The 25,160-nt window shown below is 37.7% G+C and overlaps 1 protein-coding gene across 2 annotated transcripts; it reads left to right on the forward strand.

Moving 5' to 3' along the window:
- The first annotated feature begins 4,282 nt into the window (after nt 1–4,282).
- LOC147509585 (Translation elongation factor EF1A/initiation factor IF2gamma family protein) lies at nt 4,283–23,764 on the forward strand. 2 transcript variants are annotated; one of them, XR_015218525.1, is made up of 10 exons: nt 4,293–4,612; nt 6,456–6,617; nt 9,587–9,879; nt 9,992–10,102; nt 10,206–10,693; nt 11,997–12,165; nt 13,260–13,499; nt 20,394–20,493; nt 23,156–23,290; nt 23,497–23,764. XR_015218525.1 is itself a non-coding variant. In XM_086601880.1 (9 exons), the coding sequence occupies exons 1-9, from the start codon at nt 4,486–4,488 to the stop codon at nt 23,614–23,616; spliced, it is 1,845 nt and encodes a 614-aa protein (XP_086458006.1). In that variant the 5' UTR covers nt 4,283–4,485; the 3' UTR covers nt 23,617–23,764. The 2 variants fall into 2 exon arrangements, 1 of the variants encoding a protein (XP_086458006.1); XM_086601880.1 differs by lacking the exon at nt 20,394–20,493 and having other exon boundaries at nt 4,283–4,612.
- Nucleotides 23,765–25,160: the final 1,396 nt, after the last annotated feature.

The raw sequence follows: 25,160 nt of genomic DNA on the forward strand, positions 1-25,160 counted from the left end.
AAGGTGTCAAGACGATCGGTGTGTGTGGGTGTAGTGGTCACGTGGTGTTGTTCTTGGAACTATTTCCGTGAATTATTTATTGGTGGATTTTGATAGTTATTATTTACGGAACGATACCTCTATTAGCATTATAATTATTATAATTACCTTGACCTTGTGCTTGACCTTGTCGAGGTTGCACTTGGTTGTTATAATTATTAAAATTACCCGACCCTCGCCCTTGTCGTAGTGGAGCTTGGTTAAAGCTCTGCGTTAGCTAACATATTGATGATTGTACCCTTGAGGTGTGACGTTTTGGTTATTTCTCCAACGAAGTTGGGATTTTGTCTCCAAGGGCGTTAGGTTCACTATTAATGGAACAAGCCCGTTCATAGGCTATGGGGACGATGGGATTCGGGATGCTCGGGGCTCCAATGAAACTACATGGATTTGAATTTACATTCATAACGGGGGATTGGCTTTTGTTGTATGTAGAAATGGCATCTACCTTTTTGTGAGGGATTCAATTAGAGTTTTAAGCTCGGGATCCGATTTAACCTCAAACATATCTTGGTAATTTTAATCGCGTGGAAGAAGAACTAGCGGAGCGGGAGTAATCGTCACTACCCCCAATTATTATTACGCTTAGTTTGGTCCTCTAAAATTTATAAGCCTCCGAGGCTCCTTTGTTTAAGAAACTACCCCATTCATTATGTCAAGGACTTCTTTATGGTGATGTTGAAGTCCTTTGAAAAGGCATTTAACTAACGTGTCTTTTCGCTAAGTTATGATGTGGACACTCTATAAGCATGAGATCGGTGAAGCGATTCCAAGCCTCGAAAATGTTTCATGAGGATTTTGTCGAAAAGAAATGAATCTTAGAAAGCATCTCATCCGTCTTTAGGGGGTGGGTAAAAATGTTCCATAAACAATTTGAACAAGTTTAGCCCACGAGTCCTGAAATTAAGGCTTTGGGCAGTTAACCAAGGCGCCGCCTTTATCGGCTAAGGTGAAAGGGAATACCCTTAATTTAATTTGTTTCGAACCAACCGTAGGATGGTGGAATGTTGTTAGGACTTGTTCAATCCTACGATATCTTTGGTAAGGTTTTTCATGGTCTAAACCATGAAAAGCGGGTAACAAATTAAAAATATTTGGAGGGATTTCAAATCCCATTTGGGTTTGCTAGAACGATGCAAGATTTGGGGCTAAAGCTCAAGGCTTTGTAGAAGTCCGAGAGAGGAGTCTCTCTTTCTTCCCCCATTATATCAGGTATGGTGTGTGTGATAGTAGTTAGAGGTGTAGTGTGTGGTATACTAGATAGACTTGATTGTTGATGTTGTTGTGTATTTACGTTCGGTGTTTTTGTACGACCAGACCTTAATCTCATGCAAGACTAAGTCGAGCTTAACTACACATGCAACACTCCAAACAATTTTGATATACTAGTATAAACCTCTAACGGGGAGATCGCGAGGTGTGGAAGAAAGGAATACCCGATTCGTCCTTGCCCGGCTTATGAATAGCGTCTTGGTACGCGTGTTCGGTGTTTATAAGAGAATAGAACACGAAAACTTGACACTTCGAAGTTCAAATCAAACCGTGGAAATCACGGAAATTGAGTAGAGTAGGCGCTATCTTATCTTGGCGCCAAGGCAAAGTCGAAGCTCAGTAAGATAAGCGGTCTGGTCTCTTTGAAGCGTAGTAGCCTTCGGTGTATAAAGCGAAGTCCGGTAAGATAGCGCTGGTCGCTCTCTTTGAAGCGGTAGCTTCGAAGTGTAAAACGAAGTCGATGAAGATAGCTGGTCGCTCTCTCTTTGAAGCGTGAAGAAGGCCTTCGGTCGTTTTTCGGATTTTTCCAAAACTGAAACGGCAACCACGGTATGAATCAAACAAGGGTGGGTGGGAGAAATGGGACTTAAAATTACTAATTCTATTATGAAAACAATGATAAAGTGCAACTAAGATGGCAAATGGCTTCATTTGATAACTATAAAATGAATAGTCTACCTCTTTAAATGAACTACTTAATCCACAACGTAAGTAAAACTAAACTTTTGATGCTATAAGTTTATCAAAGAATTATTCTACTCTCAACCAATTGAGATATAGTGGAGTAGATAAGTTCGGTTCCACTCTAGTGCTCTAGCATGGATGTTTTCTAATCTAACTAGTCGTTTTAAGTCTATGAGAGTTTTACGAAGGGAATTATACTACGATGCAACTACCCACAAGATGCAACTAGTCGCTTATCGGTCCAACTAAGGGAATGCTACGTTGATTCTATGATAAGGAGTTAGAGGGGATTGATTCCACCTTAACTCAACTTAATCCACTAACCGATAATCGTCAGTAATCCGAATGAATCGCTTCGTGAGAACAATTTGGTTATTCCTAATCCCTAATCATACATGGCATTTCTACCAATTTATAACTAGCATGTGAACAATTAAACCCATTCTCATGGTGAACTAATCATTTCTAGAGTGGAATGGAAATTACGGCGACTTCTACGATAATCGAATCAAGCTTTCATCAAGGCTTCACAACCCCTCTAATGGAGGTTTAGCCTTGAATCATTCATAATCATTTCCATTTATATTAAAACTAAACATAATATAAAGCATTGAAATTTATTTAATTAAACAATAATGAAATCTAATTTAATGACTAAATTGAACTAAGGACATGAATTGAAATGAGATCTAAAATTGGAATTGACAAAATCGAAATGGATAAAGAACAACTAATTTATTATCTAATTCAAGGGAGAACAATCATTCAATACTAAATTTAAAACAAGAATAAAACTAATTACTTTAATATAAAAACTAGATCTAGAACTAAGGTTTAATGGAGGCTAACTAATCTAATTTTTTTTCTTCTAACCTAACTATCTACCATTATCTATCTACCATTAACAAAGACTTAAGCTTTTGTTTTATACATCCAGATCCAAAATTCGTGCATGGGCTTGGAGCCATGGGTTGGGCGGAGAATCGGGCCCAAAACCCAGTCTTTTCAAATCAAAAGGCCTCTTCATTTGCAGTTGACTTCCACAGACTTTTCGTCCACTTCTGCTCCTCTGATTGGGTCAAGGCTTGGACCATTGCAAAGCTCTTTCGAGCGGTCGTTTTGACATAAGGTATGCCCAATTCGGAGGTCCGAGTCCAAAGATACGGCTTTCGGAAGTTCTGTGACTTTTGCTCCTTTATCTCGCTAAAGTGGTACATTTCTCGCACATAATGGACTTTGAAACCGAAATGCATAAAAACGCGTGTCGGTGTTAACTCTTACTTATTATTCACATAATTGGTCTAACAAGTATGATTATTAAGGGGTTAAAACTACGGTTTGGGCTTTTATCGATCCAACTTCGATTGATTGGCGGTCAAAACCAAAACTAGGACTAAACCCTAATATTCAACCTTTTCTGGACCAAACCCTAATAAACCAAGTATGGTTAGGACCAAATTCTAAATATCCCCTTTTTTTTTTACCGTTATGACCGTTGGTGAACTAGCCGTTAGGACTCCGGATGGGATGTTTGATTCCGTCTGGAAAAAAAGAAATATAGCGAGGCGAGATGTTGGATTCTGTCTGATGAGTTTTGTAATCCAGACGAAATCCAACATCCCGTTCGAAGTTCATAACTCAGTCACTATCTCGGTTGAAGGTTTCACTCTCGTTTTGACTAAAAAAATTAAGGGTCCTGTTACTGCCGGACCCCATATTGTGTTGGGCAGACCCCAAAAACAAAAATAATTATTACAAATGTGTCATTGGTCTCAAAAAGTTGTTTTGTGTTAGGCAACTCCCAAACCAACGTGAATTTCATTTGTTACAAACTTGCAACCTTTTCGACCCTTCTCTTCTCTTCTCTTCCACCATCCTAAAACTTAAACCATGAAAACTATATCCTAACACTAACATTAAACACTAGGCTGAATATGCATGTGACTAGGGCTGAATATGCACGTGTACAGTGGTTGAATGAGAAAACCTTAAACCCTAGGCTTAACCGACCCGATTAGATTATTCGTTGTGCAAACCAAACGGTCTGGTCACACCGTCTGGACTGAGTCCAAAACGATGTGGCCATATCGTTTGGAATTTGGACTTAGAAAAAAACTTACCGGGTCACCGTTTGGACTAAGTCCCAAACGACTTGGGCACACCGTTAAATTTTTTTGAAAATTTGGAGGTCCTTGATATTCATATGGTGAACCCAAACTCGTTTGGGGTGTACTTATAGATATTGTTTCCTTGTACAATATAAAGTATAAACACAACACACCTCTCTCTCTCTCCTTCTCCACAATGAGAATTTCAGCTGCCACCTATTAATTATCTCATTCTCTAAAAAAAAAAAAAAAAAACATGTCTTTCCTATTTCTACAATCCTATTCTCCCACCTTATTACTACCTTTTCTTTCTCTTCTAACTCAACCAATTTTTCTCTAACCCATACTTTTAAAATTGTTTTTTTTTATTAATTAATTAAAAATGCCTCGTAAAGTGAACTGTGGAATTGATTTAGACATAGACTATTATGAAGATGAGTATGTTGATGATTATTATGATTACAACAACGACAATGAGTCAGATGGTGATGTTCAAGTAGACTACTATGGTAACTACTCACTTATTCCGATTTTTTTTTAACAATTGAGTAGTTTGAGTGTCGGCATATTGTGAAATATAATGTGGTTGTGTTTTTTGATGAATAAAGAACCAAACTTTGATAATTGTCAAGTTATGTCTAATTTGGTTAGTTTGAGCTTTTTACTTAATTGGGTTGAGCTGGAATCATTAGATATTTAGTTTTAAAACTTACCACCTAGCATAATTAACTGAATATATTACCATTTTCTGTGAACTTCAACATAGAAAGGAGTGTAAAGAGGACGGAATATGGTTCAACTATGTTTCCCCTTCGAGACACAATACACGCATATATGTTGGATATGGGTACATTTACCTGTGTCATTGAAACTTAGAGAAAATAACACACCCAACACTAAGGATTTTGTAAATTACTGGTACTGAAACTTAAAATAACTGCACACTAAATTCTCGTGAAAAGATAGCAATATGCCAATATGTGCGCATTGAAAGAAATATAGAGTTGCTCTCATGTTGGAGGCAGTTATCTTCTCTATTGGTATAGTCATTGTATTTTTGTCTTCCAGTAAGTTTAGTAGTTGGAAAATCTCTTAACGTACACTTATAGGACACCAATAACATTTTTCAACTTCACATTTTCTTGTGTGGTGGTACACATGCATGCTTCTAGAGTTCTAGTAAATTTTCATCTGTATGCTTTATAACTATTCACTGTCTTTCTTTAAGTACGCGATTTGAACAGTATACTCCAAATAGCCCGTCAGAAGATCTCTGACCCCTGTATAGGAGAACACAAAACCATCCAAGGAAAAGGACACTGGATGAAGATATGCTCACCAACTCACCAACTCACCATCACTTAACGAAAAGGAGAAAAAGTACTTTTGATTCTTAGTAGAGATGTTAAAGTTTCCATGTGTCACATTGATATTAGTGAGAGTAAAGTATTCATTGGTGCCCTCGTGTTTTGAAGGGTAGTAGTGTATTTAGATGAGAGACTTGGGGTGGTTATTTCATGGATTGTAAGGAGGAGGAAACCATTCAGCACTTGTTCATGGATTGTGAAATTACACAAATAATATGGGATTATTTCATGCATTCTCTTAAGTGTCGTGGTGACGCATCACAAGGTCTGATGGGGCAGTTCAACTGCAAGCCAGATGGTAAAATCTCCACTATCGGTCGGATGTTGACAAAGGTTATAGCTCACGCAGTTACATGGTCCATATGGTTGGAACGCAATCGTCGAACTTTCGATGATGAGTCTAGGGATGTCCAACAGCTTATTGTCAAATGTAAAACTCTTATGTGGGCATGGGTGTCTTTCTTACCTAGTGTTAGAGGTTTGAAATTGGAAGACCTCATTTTTAGATGGGAGTCTGTGATTGAGGGGTAGCATTTATATGTACTTCTAGTAGTGTGAATCTCTCACACTACATCTTCATTATTATTAATATAAAATATTGTTTTGCTGATAAAAAAAAAAAAAAAAAGACTTGGGGTGGTTATTTAAGCAGATAAACTCTGTATTGTATATGATGGGATGAATGTACTTTCTAGAACATAACAAAGAGTTTTTATTTGCAAATATGCGCCAAGTGGAAGGTAAAAGTTTATGGCTTGTAAAAAATTAGCAATATAGCACTTTGGATGACGGAAAAGTCTTTCAGTAATTCACAAGCATGGGCGCATTGTTCCCTTGACCCTGATGCTTTTGTAGTAGTTATTACAATACTACTTAATTTTAGTACTTTTATTTATTTATTTTTTCTCAATATACTCCGAAGTAAGTTCTTCTTGTATGATTGACTTATTTATGTCTGATTTACTTTGTTTTATCTGGATTTTAGGAACCGAAGAAACATTTAAGGTAAACGGGGATACCAAAAGTGGGCTTTGGCAGTGCTCCATATGCACATTTGACAATCATGAAAGTCTATTTGCTTGTGAGATATGCGGCGTTATTAGAGATCCTATGGCTAATATTCATATCAATGGCAAGAATGAAGCAGGTGTGAAACTATTAAGGTGTTGAGATCTGTTTTCTCCCTATTTTCTTATTTTTATATCTTCATGCTCTGAACTATAGTTATGGTTTTTATTAAATATGTGCATTTTTTTTTTTTTTTTTTTTTTTTTTTATTATTATTATTATTTTTGTGGTAAAGGTTGTATTTTGTCTTAATATCAAAGCAATGTGGCCATTCCCACCATATAAAAACATACAGTAGGTAGTAGACTAAACGCGCTTCCAATAACATTCTCTCTGTGAGGATTCAACGACCATTGATCATCAGTAGCAAGGTTAGCCCATCCTGCAAATGCATAGGTTGGCCTTTGGAAAAATTTCTTATTAACATATTCAATGTCTCTTCATAGAAAAACGTCTTAATGTCACTTGATGCCATGTTTAGTAACCCTTGAGCTTCCATATTGGACTGTTATCGAATTCCACGATTGCCTCAAGGAAACTCAAAATGGATTTCCTTTTTAGTAGCAGGCCACTTATTATTGTTATTTTTTATTTTGGGGGGAGGGGGTGTGGTTGGGTGGGAGGGGACAGATGGGTAAAATGTTTTATTGATGATAAAGCAAAACCTACAGAGATAAAACATACAAAGCAAACCTATTATTTTGCAAGTGAAAATGAGAGTGATTTTTGCTTCTCATCACAACGTGGGCGTAAGGATTATGGAGTGCTCACCATCAAGTCCAAAGCAAACAGTTACTCAATGTTCTTTTTTGCTGTAGAGGGAAAATTTCTCTCAACCGATTAGGGAGGAGTGGTCTGTTGAGCTCACGACATGAATGCTGAATATGGTGTATGATAAGATTCATGGGCACAAGTGGGCACACTGTATGACTAGGGTTTGCATTTGCATTGGGTGCTGCCTAGACGCTCTTGTGATGGTGTCAAGATGGCACGATGGATAAGGGGTGCATGACCTAGTGCAAACACGGAAGATATTGGCCTATGGTAGCTTCTTGTGCAGCATGGGATGTGCATGCTCACGTTGGATGGTTGGCGGTTATGCATGTGCCAGACATGTGGGGATTCAGTTACGAGCAACAAGGAGTCATTGCTTGTGCTGATATAGCGTATGGTTAGGGTTGGTAATGGAACTGCCAGACAAATGGAAAATGCTAGACAAATGCTTTGTTAGCTATTTGTATTTGAAGAAATCGTGTGCATCGTGTGTAGGCAGTGTTCTAGGCTTGTGACATATGCCAGTTGTGACTACATTGTAAGATGTTAGTCCTTAGAACCAGACTCCCATGATCTTGGGGAAGACATGAGGTGCGAGTTTATCCCGTGAGTGTGCATAAATAGAATTGGGTTGAGGCCTTCACCATTGATTTCCCATTGTTCTCGTGTATGGGTGTGCTGGATTCTAAGTACTTGTGTTTGTGTGTTGCTTTACATGCTATAAATTATGGTTTTTGTAAAATTTGAAAGTATGCATTTGCATGCGGATCAAAGAACCATTGTAGATGCAATTTTCGTTTCAAATTTGACCTTTATTATCTCTAACTAGTCCCCCCTTCAAATAGTACTGCACCACTCACCACACTACTAGTGCTGAGTGCTGCTACCAACAGAAGAACGTTTCCAATATGACCAACATCAATTGTACAAAATTTGGTAACCTCTAGATCACCTTCATTTACATATGCATAAATATTCAATAACAATTACAGTTCCACTGATCAAATTGAGACATCAAGGGCGGTCTCAATTTGATCAGTATCAGTAGCTAATAACCACAGTATTGTCTGAAGGCAAGAGAATAGGTGGAATGCTAGTGCCTACAGAAGGAGCCAGATTAGCCACATTAATAGTGTGAGATATTCGCAACTCAGGAGGAAGGTCCACCTCTAGGCATTATCTCCATGCCAAGTAACAAGGAAATGGGCCGAAACGTCGCATCATTAATCTGTTAGCTTAAGCTGTAGATGCTTGTTCAAATGACCCATGACCAAATCACCAAGGTGAAAGGTAACTAAACGCCTGTGTTCGTATGCATTAGACTTGTACAAAGCATAATATTTTCTCCCAACGCTGCCTGACATCCTCATGAATATATCGAATCTGAGAAGCAAACTCCTCTGCAGAAGCACAAATTGGAATATAAGAGAGTAATAAGAGGAGTCATCCCAGTTACATCATTGATGGAGAAAGATCCGTAGAATGGTTGACGGAGTTGTTATAAGCAAACTCTGCCTGCGTTAGAACAAACTCCCAAGATTAGGGATTATCATTGATCAAACAGAGCAATAAATCTCCCAAACTGGTGGAACGAAGTATGAACTATGATGTACAGATACTCCTAAAACGCCATTGCACCTGTATCGGTCGGGTACGATACCGATACGGGTGCTGGATACTTCTAGGGTATTGGAATCCCTGAAATAAACCTGATCCGATAGTTCTACTCCATTGAAATGTAAATTGTTCTTGAGGCTTCAAGCTGTATTGACTTTGACATGTGTTATAATAGTTTTTCACATATTCCTGACTAACTTTACTCAAAGAACTACTAACATAATTTTCAGAATACACATATATTTTAAAATATTCATATTAATTAGTTGTACCCATAGGCCGTACCCGTATCCTAATATTTCAAAAAGTCGTATCGTACCCTGTAACGGTGTCAATCAGTACCTGTACCTGTATCCATGCATCATAGAGTATGAGAGATTGAAAAAAGTGATGTTACTTGGTTTTGGAAGAAATTAGTGGAAAAGGACCCAAATAAAACAGATAGAGAGAAAAATAAAAACTAAATTGATTTATGTTAGAAGTTCACATGCTATGCATATGTTTGGTGTGTTGTATATTATCAAATGGTTTGACATTTTTCTGTATGCTCTTGGTGATAAGTTCTCAAGGTTCATTTCTAAGATGACCTTTATTACATATATCTTTACCTCATTGATTTTGCCTAATCTGCCAATAAGTAACTTTGAAAATTTCCAGCTTTTGAAGCTTCCTCAAACAAGTTATCCAGTGATAAAGAATTGGGGAGCTCATCTGTTCAATTGGAAAGCGTTGAACAACCTACTATCCGTGAGAGCATTAGTTCTTTCACCATTGGGGCCAAATCAGAAAACTCTGTGTGTAGTTTGGTCAAAGAAAATTTGGATCTAGGCTCTGGGCACTCAAAGGATTATTTAACCACAGGAGCTGCCGCACTACGTTCACAATACAAGCCAGAGACATGGATACTTGCCAACCAAGAAGGGGTGTTGCCACAATTAAATCTTGCCATTGTGAGTTTTTTTTTCAGTCGCATTTTTTTAATTATCGTAACCTTCACAGTGAAATTCTCTACTACAATGAATCTGAAAGTAAATGTTCCAAATGTCTAAAATGTTGCTTTAGGTTGGTCATGTTGATTCTGGAAAATCGACACTATCAGGAAGACTATTGAGTCTTTTGGGGAAGATATCGCCGAAGGAAATGCGCAAATACGAAAAGGAAGCTAAATCACAGGTATATAGACTTATTTGTACTAAGTTTGAAAAGTAAATGTTGGTAAATAAAAGAAATATAAGTCTTTGTACATTCTAATTACTTTTTTTAATCCTTTATGAAGGGGAAGGGGTCCTTTGCTTATGCATGGGCTCTAGATGAGAGTGCTGAAGAACGGGAACGTGGTATAACCATGACCGTCGCTGTTGCTTATTTTCACTCTAAGAAATATCATGTGGTCTTGCTCGACTCACCCGGCCATAGAGATTTTGTCCCAAACATGATATTTGGTGCTAATCAAGCGGATGCTGCAGTTCTTGTTATAGACGCATCGGTTGGATCTTTTGAAGCAGGTATGGATGTTAATGGAGGGCAAACAAGAGAGCATGCACAACTCATTAGAAGTTTTGGTGTTGATCAAGTTATAGTAGCCATAAACAAAATGGATACGGTGGAATATTCAAAGGAAAGGTTTGATTCAATTAAAGGTCAACTTGGAACTTTTCTCCGTGGTTGCGGTTTTAGGGATTCTTTTATGATGTGGGTTCCCTTGAGTGCCATGGAAAATCAGAACATGGTGACAGCTGCTTCTGACGTTCGTTTGTCATCTTGGTACACCCTTTTTAATCTCTCTTACTTACATCTTCTAATATTTGCTATTTTTTTTTTTTTTTTATCTTTGCATCTTCTGTATATAGCTTTTTAATTTTTTATGTGCTTAGTTGTTCCTTTCACAAATTTACACGTTCTCTTTTTAGTGGTGTTTTGTCCCACGTGGGATGTTCAAAGCCTTGCATTATAGTATATAAGTTCCTGGACTGCTCCACTTATTACTAATAGGTTTATAGTTGGATGCCTCAGTGTTTAAGATGGCATCAGAGCAGGTATTGCTGTTGGCCCGAAGGGCCTGTTCACTCCACATCATTCCCATGTATGTTGTCCACTTGTTAGGCTCAAGTAACGCCATATGTGAAAGAAGGGTGCGTCTTGCATCTTGAGATGTTTAGTCTCACATGAAATGTTTAGAGCCTTGCATTAGAATATATGGTCCCGGGACTCTCAACTCATCACCAATTGGTTTTGGGTTAAATGTCCCACTGTTTAAGAATTGGCATTTGAATTTTATTTTTATGACACCTTACTTCTCAAACTGCAATATAATGGCAAATAATGCATAGCCCAAAACTGTTCATGGACTTTGTTTATTCAGAGGGGATAAAAAATGTCATTTATTCTCCCAATCATGTCAGTTGGAAATAATTACGCATGAAATGAATCAATCATGCAAGTCTAGAGTCTATATGCACATACAGGTAGATTGACCAAATTTAAACTTATGCCAAAACTACATTAACTTGGTCGTGGTGGTTTATGAATGGTTTTTTGACTTTTTTCATGTGGAAATGAAAATTTTATATTGGGCATTCCAGTAATGAACACCCTGCGTTAACTGATTTCTATCTTTGAAATTATTTTTCTTATTAAGTGGGCATACAAATTGATACAGTCGCTTACTCGAACTCATATCTCGATGAGCTCTTTGCACCATTATGGCGGTCTGATGTTAGGTTTGCATTTGCATAATGTGGTCGAGAGGAACTTTAGTAGTCGCAAAATTTGAGAAAGATAAGTTATGTACAAGTGACAACTAATCTAGAGTCTGTTTAAGTGTTAACACATGTTGAAATATTTTGAAGAAATGATACGGTTTGGCACACTACATTGCAGCAGTATTCCCAATCACCAATGTGTCTCACTGATGATCGGCTTGATGTACATTGTTGGTGCACGTATCTACAAGCTCAGACTTTTTTAATAATTTGATCTCGACAATGATTGCTTTTTTAGCTAACTATATGAAATTTGAAACTGATAACATATCTCTTAGATTAAAATTTTGACTATTGCACTTCAGGTATCAGGGTCCATTTCTGTTGGATGCTATAGATTCATTGCAACCTCCCATGAGGGATATCTCAAAGCCGCTAATTATGCCTATATGTGATGTTATAAAGTCACGTTCCACTGGGCAGTTGGCAACCAGTGGTAAATTGGAGACTGGAGCACTACGAAGTGGTCTGAAGGTATACCTTGATTACTTATGTTTATAATGAAGTAAACCAATACAGTATGAGGCATCATGACATTTTGGTGTTGCCACTTTCTAAACCTAGTTATGCCAATCTGTACACTTGTGTGCATCGTTGAACTACAAGATGAATTTAGTGCTGATTTACTGTGGATTTGATCTCCCTCACAAAAAATCAGCTTGTTTGGACATCTCTAATCTTTTCAGAGGGTAACAATATTTCAAAAGCGGTTTCCAATATTTCAAATTGCATCCTCTTTTGAACAATTGGAAATGTCTAAACAAGCATTTTTTGGGAGGATGATCTCCATGGCAGGGTTAAGTCATCTTGTAGGTTCACCAATGGATTATATCCATATATAGTTGCATCTCAGATGCTGATCCTTTGATCCAACTGACCCAATCCAATATGCACCTCCTGTACTAAAATGACCGGAAGAGGCTATTTTGTTTCTATGTTATTCTCACCGCATCATCATCAACTGGTTTATGCCATCTTTTCGCATTTTTTAGAAAGAAATAAAATATTAGTAATTGGAATATTAAATATTTGGAGATGGATTTTCCCGAGTGTCATCACACTTGTTGGGTTTTCCCCTGTATCAACTTTTGGAGCTATTCTCGGAGGCATATAACAAAAGCCAAGAATTATCGAAGGCTTATAATTATACCCAAGAGAAGAAAATTTTATCTGCTGACACAATGATCGGAATGGCGTAGATGTATGATTTACCAAAGAGAGAAATGCAATCTTCTGATTCAGTGGTCAAAAGTCCGGCTATATTGGCACTCCGTTTTATGCATTCTGACACTGAATATAGAAAGAATAAGTGTCCTTGATTGAACATTTTATCAATTTAATGCCAATGTAGCATTGTAACCCAAAAAGTGATTAATGAACTGATCTGCTTTGATGATTTGATTTTCGTCTGGCCTCATGTAAAGATGTGGTCCACTGTCTCTTCAGTCATTTGATTTATGGCCATTTAACCACCTCTGCCACTAGTCGCCATCCTATTGGGAGAAAAATTTGTGACATATGAACTTTTCTGCTACTATCACTAATATCACGTATGATGATGATTGCAGGTTCTAGTAATGCCATCAGGAGATTCAGCGACGGTACGTTCTTTGGAACGCGACTCTAAAGCTTGTGATATAGCAAAAGCTGGAGATAATGTAGTTGTGTATCTGCAAGGCCTTGATGTAAATCAAGTGATGGCTGGGGGAGTGTTGTGTCACCCGGATTATCCTGTCGCAATTGCGACCCACTTGGAGTTGAAGATCCTTGTCTTGGATGTCGCTGCACCTATTTTAGTAGGCTCTCAGGTAGGCGTCACTTAATTACTATTGTTATTACTGCTACTATTACTAATACTCTTACTTTCATTTCTACCCAAGCTAAATACTGCAATGAATATGTTCCATCTTCCAAGCACGATTCAATCTTGTTGTTCCCCGTCTGCCACCACTCAAATGATAGCAATTAACTCCTACTCCATCGCTTCTTCATGTGGTCAATCTCTGTGTGTATTTCAAAGATAACTAAGGATTTGTCTTTTTCATTTTTTACACTCCACCTCCAGTTGGCGCTCTTCATATAAGTTATTTAAATTCAAATTGTGATTGCCTGGGTTTTTAAATAATGCCTTTTCAAACATTTGTGTTCCATTTTTGACTCTTTGGTTATGGTCCATTTTAAATTAATACTTCCATGTCAGCCAGTGTTGTATGCCTTGTCATCGAGAGACATGACACCAGGATAGAGCTGCCACGCAAAACACGACGTGGACTGCGACCCGTGTGACCAAGAGTAACTTTGTGATTTTGCTAGGTGTTCTCAAGCCGACTTTGTTTATAAAAGAAACACCGAGGTGTGCGCCTTGAGGCCTCATAGGCCATAATAGCCTATGGCAGAAAAAATACACTGAGGCTATAGCCTCAAATCTGACAATTACTCATTGCAGAGTAATCGAAGACCTTAAAACCTCTCCTTTTTTTATTTGTTTTTCTTCACTTTTTCTCCTCACAGGCACCCTTAATCTTTGTTCAAAGGATAAAGTAACCTATTTTGTATGGAAAAAATAATAATAAAAGTAAAGTCCTTTATGCCATTAAGGCGTAAGTCTCAATATATCTTTCTGGTTTTTTTGGTTGGCTGGTACGTGTGTAGCACAATTTCTTTAGTTCCTGGGCTATGTTTGAAACAATCACAATTTTTACTTATTTTTAGTTTGAGAGTGGAAACCATCACGATTGCAATCATTCTCAAATCTACCTTTGAGATCCTACTTTGTAAGAGTTAAGACTTGTTATGTTTTTTGTGATAAGTTGGAACCACTAACATTTGGGAGTTGAGTAGAAGATGGTTTAAATTCTTGAAAATAATCGGTTAAAACTCATGTCCTTTTGGATTTTAGACACGAAAAGGCAAACACCTAGTGGAAGTTAGAATTTCCGGTTTTCAGAGTGTCCTGAAAGGAATTTAATCCCTATGTTACATGGACACACCGTATTTCAAAAAACATCCGTGTTGGATACGTATCGACGTGTCCGTGTTGGACACACACGGACACATTGTGTGTGATATTCCTCAGTTTTTGATATTTCGCTGTGTTAGGCACTCCATATCCTTGTCCAATACGGACACACGTGTCCATGTCAGTGTAACTTAAGAATTTATGATTCCCCTTTTTCTTTTGGTAAAGCAATGACGCTAGTGGCTTGCGAACCTGTGTCTGTATTAACAATTACACAGACTGGGCCGTTGGGGATATTAACTGATTCTTGTTACAGATTAATATAAGTGCTGCATTTTGTTCTTATTGATTAAATCATGGTGGTGATGTACATCATTGTATATTACTTAACAGTAACATGCTAGTTTCTTATATTAAGACTAAACAATTATAAGAAATTAAGAAATGATCTAATCTTATAACCATAGATATTGCCTACGATAAAAGTATATATTGTGCATGGTTGAAATGGATGTGCAATACGAGGCAGAACTGGATTAGAGAACTGAAACAGATTTCTGTAAGTTGTAGTATTTCTCAAATTATAAAACACTGGCCATAAAGAGACCAATCATTGTTGAGATTTGTAGTTATATTTTAGCCAGGGAAAATAGATCAAAACTTAGTAGTTGTTAACGTGTTTTGGGTTGCAAGATGGAGGTATTATTATCTACAACTTATTTGGGGTTGCATTTGGGTGCTAAGAGTATGTCGAAGGCAATTTGGGGAGATTTTTTTTTGAATAAAGTAGAGGGTTCGGCAGACCCTAACCTGCATTTAACTAATCAAAGTCTTACATATATCATGCCACTCTTATCTTCCTCTATAATATTACATAGCTTTAAATCTAGAGGTGGAATGAAAGTGCATTCCTCATTTACATTAGTAGTTAGACTAGCTAAGTAGTTTGCTGCTCGGTTTGTTTCCCTGTAAACATGATCAAATGTTATGATGTCAAATTCTAGTGCCAACTTTTATATCTCCAAGACCAAGTTTTGACAATGCCATGGCGCATTTTCCTTACTGTTTAGAGCATTGATGGCCCTAAGAGAATCAGAGACCACCACAAGTTTTCTCACTAGAAAGTCCTTGCACTTTTGTAGCCCCTGCTCAATAGCCTTTAGTTCTTGGTACATTACCAATCTCGCTCCTCTTGAACCTGTATAGGCAAAAAGGACTTCTCCATTTTCATCTCTAGCTACACCCCCATAACTATGACTTTTCTGAGATAAAGATCCATCAGCATTGAGCTTCACAAATTGGTGATTTGGTTTCAACCATTTGCATCTCTTGCTCGCTCTCTCTTTGAATTGTGCAGAAATTCCTAGTTTTATCAGTAAGCTTCTTGATGCAAGTGTCTTCGACTATCGTCAAAGTGACTTGCAGATAAACTCTCATATCAGAAATGATTGAGTCTCTTACATGTTCCCACTCCATTGTCTTTTGCTGAAATCTTCTCATGTTTCTTTCCTTCCACACATAACTGATAGAAGTGCAAATATACGCTTTGTAAATTTCATAATCACACTTCTTCTTTCCAGCCATTTTGAATATCCTCATCCATTCTCTGTTTGTGTTATTGGTATTGAAAGTGATTCCCAAGTGGTGCTTGATGCTGTTCCAAATTTGTAGAGTGTAAGGGTACTCAAAGAATAAGTGTTTTGAGCTTTTCGGTTCGGTTCGGTTCTGTTTAAAAAAAAACCGAATCAATCGGTTCGGTTTGTTTGGTTATTGCAGAACACACAAGAAGAGTTTTGTATAACCTTTCTCTGCATTAGTTTATCATGTGTCGGAAGGCTGTCAAAAAATGTTTGCCAGGCAGTGAAAGAATGCCTTGGTATTACTAGCTTACCCCAAATGCCTCCATTTAACCTTGCGTTTCGGCACTGATAAGGCTTGATATGAACTCTTTTGAGGTGAATTTGCCATCTTGTGAGTGGGTCCAGACCACCCTATCTCGATCCCAGTTGTAGTGTATCTCAGTATTGAGGATAGCTTGCTTGACTAAACCTTGAGGAAGGTCATGAACAATCTGATTCCACTTTCCTCCAGTTAGTAGCTCACTCACTGTTGCATCAGGTGGTAAGTTAATCCCATTTCTAGCCTGCAGAACGTCAATGAGTAGTACATGTGAACACCAAGGTTCAAACCATATAAAAGTATGTTCTCCATTTGCCACATCATATCTGATGCTCTTGATTGCAGATTTTCTACATCATATCTGATGCTCTTGATTGCAGATTTTCTACTCTTCAATATGTTTCTCCATGCCCAAGAGCTGTTAACAGGGATGTTCATATTCCAAAAGTGTTTATTTTTAATGAGGTTTTGCCAAACCCAAGAACACCATAGAGATTTCTCCTTTGAAGCAATTTTAAACACCAATCCATTATAAGCTGCAAGATTCCATTGCCTCATATTTAGCATGCCAAGACTACCCTCTTCCTTTGTTAGCATAACAGTATGCTTACTAGCATGATGCATCTTGTTACCTAAATCAAGGTCATTCCAAAGAAACTTTGTGCATACCTTAGCTATTCTGTCCATCACTGTAACGGGAATAATGAAAGTCTGAGACCAATAGACATGAAGCAAAGCTAGAGTGGATTGAATGAGCATCAATCTGCCTGCATGAGATAGAGTTTTGGCCTTCCAGTTAGAAATTTTTGCGGTAAATTTCTCTATGAGAGGGTAACAATCTTTAATTCCAATCCGAGTAGTAGTAAGAGGAAGACCCAAGTACTTGACAGGAGGTTGGACAACTTCCACTCCCATAACACTTGCAAAAGCATTGCAGTCATCTTGACTAAGACCACCGGACATTAGAGTGCTCTTTTCAGAGTTAAAAGTTTCCTGAAGCTGATGAGAATACTTCAATTATGTCTGTTAAGGCTTGCATAGACTCCAACATACCTTTAAAAAAGATCAAGAGATCATTTGCAAAACATAAGTGTGTGATCTTGGCTTTCTTACACTTTGGGTGAGCAAGAAAAAGGTTGTCTCTAAGTCCTCTATCAAGTTCATAGCTCATTATCTCCATGACCATGACAAAAAGGTAGGGGGACAAAGGGTCACCCTTCCTTAAACCTCTCTTCCCTAGAAAAAATCCTTTTGTAGCTCCATTTACAAGGATAGAATATTGAGGTGTTGTGAAACAGAGTTGTATCCAAGAAGAGAATTTTGGGGGAAAATTGAATGTTTTTAAAAGTTTGGTTATACTTGACCAACACACTGTATCATAAGCTTTTCTGATATCAAGCTTTAGAGAGCATCTAGGTGAAATGTGTTTCCTTGTGTAGCTTCTAAGGAGTTCATGTGATAGAAGGATGTTGTCTTGTACGGATCTACCCAGGACGAAAGCTGATTGGTTCAAAGAAATGATATTTGGCATAAGATGCTTTAGTCTATGAGTTATGACTTTAGAAACACATTTATTTATAGTGTTGCAACATGAAATTGGCCTAAAGTCCTCTGGTTTCGAAGGATTAGGTATTTTAGGGATTAAACAGATGAATGTGGAGTTTTGTCTTCTAGTCATGGTACCCATAGAGAGAACATAATGAATAGCTCTGAGAAAATCCTCACCAATAATGCTCCATGCATGTTTGAAGAAGAAAACGTTGTAGCCATCTGGTCCTGGGGCTTTGTTCTCCTTTATTGAGAAAAGACAACTCTTTATTTCATCATCCGAGATTTCATAGTCAAGTAAACCTGCTTCATCAACTGTGAGACCTCTATTACATGCAATCTTGTCATAGAACTCAACTTCTAAACCATCGGTCGTGTGAAGGCCCATGAGAGACTGATAGTAATCAATAAAAATCTGTGCCATGGCTTCATGATCATGCTGAGCTTGTCCTTGTCTATCTACTATAGTCCAGATTTTTCTATGTGATTTTCTTTCTTTGATGATATTATGAAAATAAGATGTGTTCTTATCTCCATACTGCATCCACAAGCAATCAGTTCTTTGCTTTAGATCAGCCTCTTCCATTCTCGAACGAACCATGAAAGCTTCTCTTGCTTCATTTTCCTTGTGAGCCAACTCACAGTTTGGGGGGTCATCATGAAGAAGTTTCTGTAAGCTTAGCATGAGGTCTTTGGCTTCTGTAACTTGTTTGTGCAGGCCATAAAAATGTTTTCTAGACCACTCTTTCAGAGATGCTTTGAGTGCTCTCAGCTTGGCTGTAAGAACAGCTATGGGGTTACCATGCACTTGAATGTTCCATGTATACTGCAGAAGTTCTTGATATTCAGAGTGAAGAACCCAAGCATTGCTAAATTTGAAAGGGAAAGTATTCTTTACTGAGTTGTGCCAAGTCAGAACAATGGGGGAATGGTCTGAGATGAAAGGCGGATCAAAAGACACTGATGTGTTTGGAAAATCAATAGACCACGAGCAGCAGTTTACGAGAAGTCTATCAATTTTTGAGCATTTTCTGAGAGCACTTGAGCTGTTGTTGTTCCATGTATAAAAGCATCCAGTGTAAGGCAAATCATATAGTTCACAATGGATAAGGCACTCTGAGAACTCAATCATATCTCTGGGATGCTTTGTACTTGAGCCAAGTCTCTCTCTAGAAAATAAAATGTTGTTGACGTTTACTGCCACTATGCTCGGACTACCAGAAGGATAGATTTCAAGGAGGTCTCTCCATAGATTTTTTCTTTGCAAGCTGTTGTTAGAGGCATAAATAATAGTGCACAAGAAAATTTTATTTAAAGGGAAGTTCAGAACCTTACAATGTATGTATTGGTCTGATTGTCTTAGCTTTGTACCTTGAAGAAAACTTGGATTCCAACTAATCCATATTCTTCCACTGCAGTCACTAGCATAATTATTTAAAAAACTCCATCCCGGGCAACTCAATTTGCTGATAACATCAAAATTCACTGCCCTCACTTTAGTCTCCAGCAAACTCAAAAAAGTCAAGTTATTATCCACTCTGAATTTATTTATTTCTCTTGCTTTGTGATGGTCATTTAGACCTCTCACGTTCCACACTACCATGGTGTCTAACATTTATCTATGGGGGTTTTGTTTGCTGCCTGGCCCTCTTGGCCTTCCCCTCCTTTTGGCAAAGGTTCTTGTCTTCCCTGTGAAGTCTTCTTGTTGCCATGCATGGTCTTTTTCCCTTTAGCAATCTCAGCTAAGGTTGGTGATGTTTTATTAACTGGAGTTTCGTTCTTTGCAGTTACTTCATTTTTGGCTCGTGTTACAGCACCTTTTGTATTTGTGGGAGTTTCGATGTTAACAACTTCATGATTGACAAAAACTTCAATCTTGTCCTCCTCTTCTGTATCAGATTCATCTACTAGCGCTTGATAAACATTTTTCTGGGCAATAAACTTCTCTGCTAGAATAGGCTCTTGACGAACAGTGTCAATTCTATCCACTATCATATCATTTTCTGTAACGGTGTCACTGATAACTTGGTGCTCTTCCGACAAGGGCAGAGTGCTTCTAAGAGAATCATTTGAATCTTGCCTAACATGTGTTCCCTTGTGAGTTGAAGTCGTAGCTGGTGTGACCACTACGGCATCTGCATCAACTCTGACATCATTCTCATTTTCATCTGGGAGCACTTGCTCACAATCAGCAAAAACCTCTGTTGGTACATTGACTGGTGTTGTTTCCTTTGGTTTCCATACAGTAGCCCCTTTGTGTGGACACTTAGCTAATAGGTGTCCAAACTTTTTACAGCTTGTACATGCTTGTGGCCTCCATGGATACTCAACATCCACGACTGCAATTCTGGTGCCTAAATCAAGAGACAAATGTTCAGGGAAAGCAAATTCAACAGGTATTTCCACACATACCTTTGCAAAATCTAGTCTCTTTCTATTAGCTGTTGCTTCATCAGTGCACAAAGGTCCTCCTAGCAAACTAGCAAGAAATCCAATGCCTCTTAGAGTCCATATTTCTTTTGGAATCTTCAAAATCTTTGCCCAAATGGGTAAAGTCTGAATCTTGTTGCGCTGACTCTCAGTTTCTCTTGACCATGGCTTCACTACGAATAGTTTTCCTGATATGTATATCGGTCTCCCTTCAAGAGCAATTTTTCTTTCTTCCAGATTTGAGAACTTCATGTAAAATACATCTTGATCAGTAGTAATTTCGAAAGTTCCTTTGATCTTCCATGTCTTTTGCAAAACATCTTGAACCAGAGGAAAAGAAAGCTTTTTATCAATAAAATATCCAACCAGGTAGTCTTTCCTGTCTCTGACTCCTTCAATAATATCTAAGGGAACCGCAGCTACACCATCTGTAATAGATGGAGTAAAGGCTTGCAGAGCAGTTGTTTTGAAAATATCAGTTCTCTTGAAAAGAGAGCTCCAAGTACTAGTTCCACTAGAGATGGGAAGGTTTGAGATGGGTCGAACAGGTGGTGTTGAAGCGCTTGAATTTTGTTGATTTTCCATGAGTACAAAGTCTATCTTCTTCTTCCTCTGAAAAATTTCCTAAATGGGCAAGTTTTGGAGGGAAAGAAACGGATAAGAATTTGCTAACCAGAGAAAAATGACTTGAAAAGGAAATAGTAGGTTTACTGGATCACAGATGTTATTTGTTTTAAGTGACACCCATTCGCCAACTTAAGGTCCCCATGACTTAAAAGTTTTAAGTTTTTTATTGAAGAACTTAATTTGGGGAGAAGTTGTTTAGAGGGATACATCAAGGTTTGCGGGGTGGAAATCCAAATGTTTATGGATTGGTGGAAGAATTACTTTGTTCAAGTCTACTCTTGCCAGTATTCCTAATTAGCAGGACCGCTCCTTGTTTCCAATTCCAAAGGGCTTGCAAAGCATCTTGAGAAGTTTTTTAAAAGATTTATTTGGGAAAGTGTGCGGGAGAAACCAAAAATGCATTTGGTGAAATGGGCGAGGATTCCTTCAGATAGAAGAGGAAGGGTTGAGCTGTAAAATTATGAATAGAGCATTGAGTAGTGGAGATATGGGAAGGGAGAAGAGGCCTTTTGATGGAAGGTTGTGGTAGTAAAACATGCAGAGAGAGGGGTGGGGGCTATTAGTGGCTTGTGAAGAAGCCTAGAAATCCATATGCACTTACACTTTGGAGTTAGTGGGTGGGGTAAAATTGTTAAAGGTGTAAACTTTATACCTAGTAGCGGTGAATCTATTTCATTTTGAGAGGACATGTGGGTGGGTGATATGCCACTTAAGGTGAAGTGTAGTGATATGTATATGTTGTCTTATAACATAAATGCAAAAATATCAGTTTATATCAAGATAGGGTTTCAAGGGATAGTGTGGAATGTGGCATTAAGGAGTGGGTTAAATGATTGGGAGATTGAAAGCTATCCATCAAGGAGAGTCAGTCTTCGGGGGTGGTTGATAGAAGGAGATGGATTTGGAAAACCAAGGAGGAGTTCTCTGTAAGATCGTTCTATCAAGTTTTATTTATTGGTAGCTTTACAACGCGAGATCATTCAAGATTTTTCCTTAGGCTGGCTTCGGTTTCGTTTTGAGTTGCTTTCTTTTGTTGCCTTGCCTACTTCAGACTGTTTGTTCTTTATGTAAACAAATGGAAGAAAATGTTGACCACCTACTTCTCCCTTGCTCCTCGTATGCAATTTGAGAGTCATTATTCTCATCATTTGGCTAATCATGGATTCAATGACCACTTAATATCAGAGAGGCCTTGTGTAGCAAGTTATAGCTCTACCATTCTGTAATAAGGAGAGGTGGATAGCTAATCACCTTCCAAGAGCCATCATATGTACTTTGTGGAAGGATAGAAATGCTAGGATCTTTAAACAATAAGAAAGATCATCAAGTTTGTGGAGGGGACCAAAAAGGAGTTATTTGTTTGGGCTGTGGAAATCCTATCTTCAAAGTGGTTATTTATTATGACTTCGTGTGTAATTGGGATAGGCTAGTAAGTTAAATTGGATTGTAGCTGGGGAAGGGTATACACAAGTCATTTTGTAGCTCCTTGCTGCGTAAACCATGTTCTAATCTACTTTAATTATTCGAATAATCAATGAACTGAATTTTATTGATAAAAAATAAACGTGTTTCATATTCGTACAGTTTAGATATAAATGTGGAGAAAACATTATGCAAAAGATATTGAAAAGTATTAACAGACCTTCAGAACGAAATTGGTTAACAGAGATAATTAGTCTGTTCATGGGTGAGCTGTGGTTGTGCTCAATATGTCGCCAGATATTCTTTCACATCGTTTACCATTTAGTTTATTTGTCTTCTCTCTTATTTTCTTGTGTTATCGTTAACTAAATTCATATGCAGTTTGTTAGTAAATATTTTGATATTTTGAAGTGTATACTTCAAAAACTTTCTGTAATTCCTTAATTTTCATGAAATACTTGTAGTTCCATCCTTTTACTGTATTTTTTTAGTCTTTGTATAGATATTTTAACATTTTCGCCTTTGTTGAAGAATGCCAATCGAATCCAAATTGATATTCCAAAAATTGGAAATGTGCAGATGGAGTTTCATATTCACCACATCAAAGAGGCTGCGAGAGTGGTAAAGATATTATCTTTATTTGATCCAAAAACTACCAAGGTCTTGAAAAAGGCACCCCGTTGTCTCACAGCGAAGCAAAGCGCATTGATAGAGGTAAGAAAAACTGTTCACAGTTTTGTGACTGGAATGGTCTGTTTTGGGGTTATCTTAAGGAGCTCGTAAATTCACCTTATTCTCCTTTTTGAATTATCTGTCTTCTCCCACATTTTATTGCTTTTATGTAGCACAGTATGTAGCAGTACCATATTGTAGCTTCATTTTGTGGATTGTTTTACATCTGTTTTGGAATCTGACTGCAGGTTATTCTTGATGAAGCTGTTTGTGTTGAGGAGTTCTCTAACTGTCGAGTGCTTGGGAGGGTTTTCCTACGAGCATATGGAAGAACTTCTGCTGTAGGGATAGTTACCAGAATAATTTAGTCTTTGTAAATATCAAGGCCCACATAAAGAATACAAATGAACCAGGTTCTGGTTAGCAGTTTTGAACAACTATTGCACCAGGTATGCTGAGTTTGAGGTGTAAATGCGGCTTGTGGTAAATTATTAAGTGGGTGGCGTTTTGAAGTGATTTTTAGATTTACTGTTCAAAAATAGACTCAAATTACTAGTCGATTCATGGGACCTAAAGTGTAAGCAAATATTTACGTTCCATGAGACCTAGAGTGTACGCAAGTTTAGGTCCCTCTTTAATGGTGCGAAGGGCCAAGATACCCTCAAATTACTAGTCGATTCATGAGACCTAAAGTGTAAGCAAATATTTACGTTCCATGAGACCTAGAGTGTACGCAAGTTTAGGTCCCTCTTTAATGGTGCGAAGGGCCAAGATACCTATTCTCAGACTCATGTTACATATCACATTTTGGTGCAAAATGTTGTGGATGCTTGTGGTAAGACGCACAGATTGGTACATCTTATTGTTAGGGCTGGACAGAGAATAAATTTAGCCACCTACGTAGCGCATCTTCAGCCAAAGACGTTCACAAAAGCGGCAGAAGTCCTTTTGAAGGAAGATGCGCAGGATCAGAGTTCTAGTAATTTTCATCGTAAAGAGAAAACTGATAATTTTAATGGAAATCAAATATAACGAGTACAATTCAATGATATGCTTGTTTTCCACTAGCCTCTTTGGAGAGTTTTTACGAAAAATCCGAGTCTGCGTGACTCAACATCTTTCAGTTTTTTGTCATTGTAATATAGTCTCATTATTCGTTGATCTGGTTAATCACGAAGTGACATCAATTGGAGAGATAGCCATTAGGTCTTGTAGTCTATTCGAAATAGTATCATACTGATAAGTCAACTAGTGAATTTATTCAGTTTTTATCCCACCTAGTAGGACCATCATGTTAAACCCTTTTGAGCTTTACAATAAACTATTTTCTTTCATAAAATCATTTACCCTTTACCTAACTCCAGACAAGGAGTATAGCCAAAATATTTATCAGCTATACCTATATGTTTCTGAGAATACGAGGGGCACAAGGAGGAAGAAAGAGCACAAAAGGAAGATTACAAGGAAATATCAAAGAGATTCAATGAAGACCATCATTCTGTTCTAAGTGAAAGAAGCTAGTGGAAAACAAACATATCCAGTACTAATCAAGAATATACTATAAAAAAAAAAAAATTTGAGCAGAATGGATGGAAAAGCTAAAACAAAGGAAGAATTTTCTCTACAATACACAATTTGAAGAAATCTTCCAAAGAAAGAAGCAAAACCCTTAGTGTTTTCAGAAACAACTTTTGAATCATTTTTATTTTTCCTTCATAAACAAATATCCAAGCCAAGTTATAACTCATGACTTATCACTACAGTATGGTACGAAGTCTAGAATAGGTGAGAGGATGCTAAAGTGAAGGACCCGACACTTTATACGTGATTGACATTCTTTCCATGAGACTACTTTCATCAAAAAGTCCGTTTTTCAAGGTAGTACGTGGGATGTTCATAATCATTATTCTTT

This window comes from Coptis chinensis, chromosome 3, assembly GCF_015680905.1.
Source record: "Coptis chinensis isolate HL-2020 chromosome 3, ASM1568090v1, whole genome shotgun sequence".
Lineage (NCBI taxonomy): Eukaryota > Viridiplantae > Streptophyta > Magnoliopsida > Ranunculales > Ranunculaceae > Coptis > Coptis chinensis.

What these genes read in the sequence shown, in the direction of transcription:
- LOC147509585 (XM_086601880.1), top strand. Translation starts at nt 4,486, where the DNA reads ATGCCTCGTAAAGTGAACTGTGGAATTGATTTAGACATAGACTATTAT. An exon ending in TGTTCAAGTAGACTACTATG is followed by an intron (nt 4,613 to 6,455) that starts GTAACTACTCAC and finishes TCTGGATTTTAG; the next exon opens with GAACCGAAGAAACATTTAAG. An exon ending in CACTACGAAGTGGTCTGAAG is followed by an intron (nt 12,166 to 13,259) that starts GTATACCTTGAT and finishes TGATGATTGCAG; the next exon opens with GTTCTAGTAATGCCATCAGG.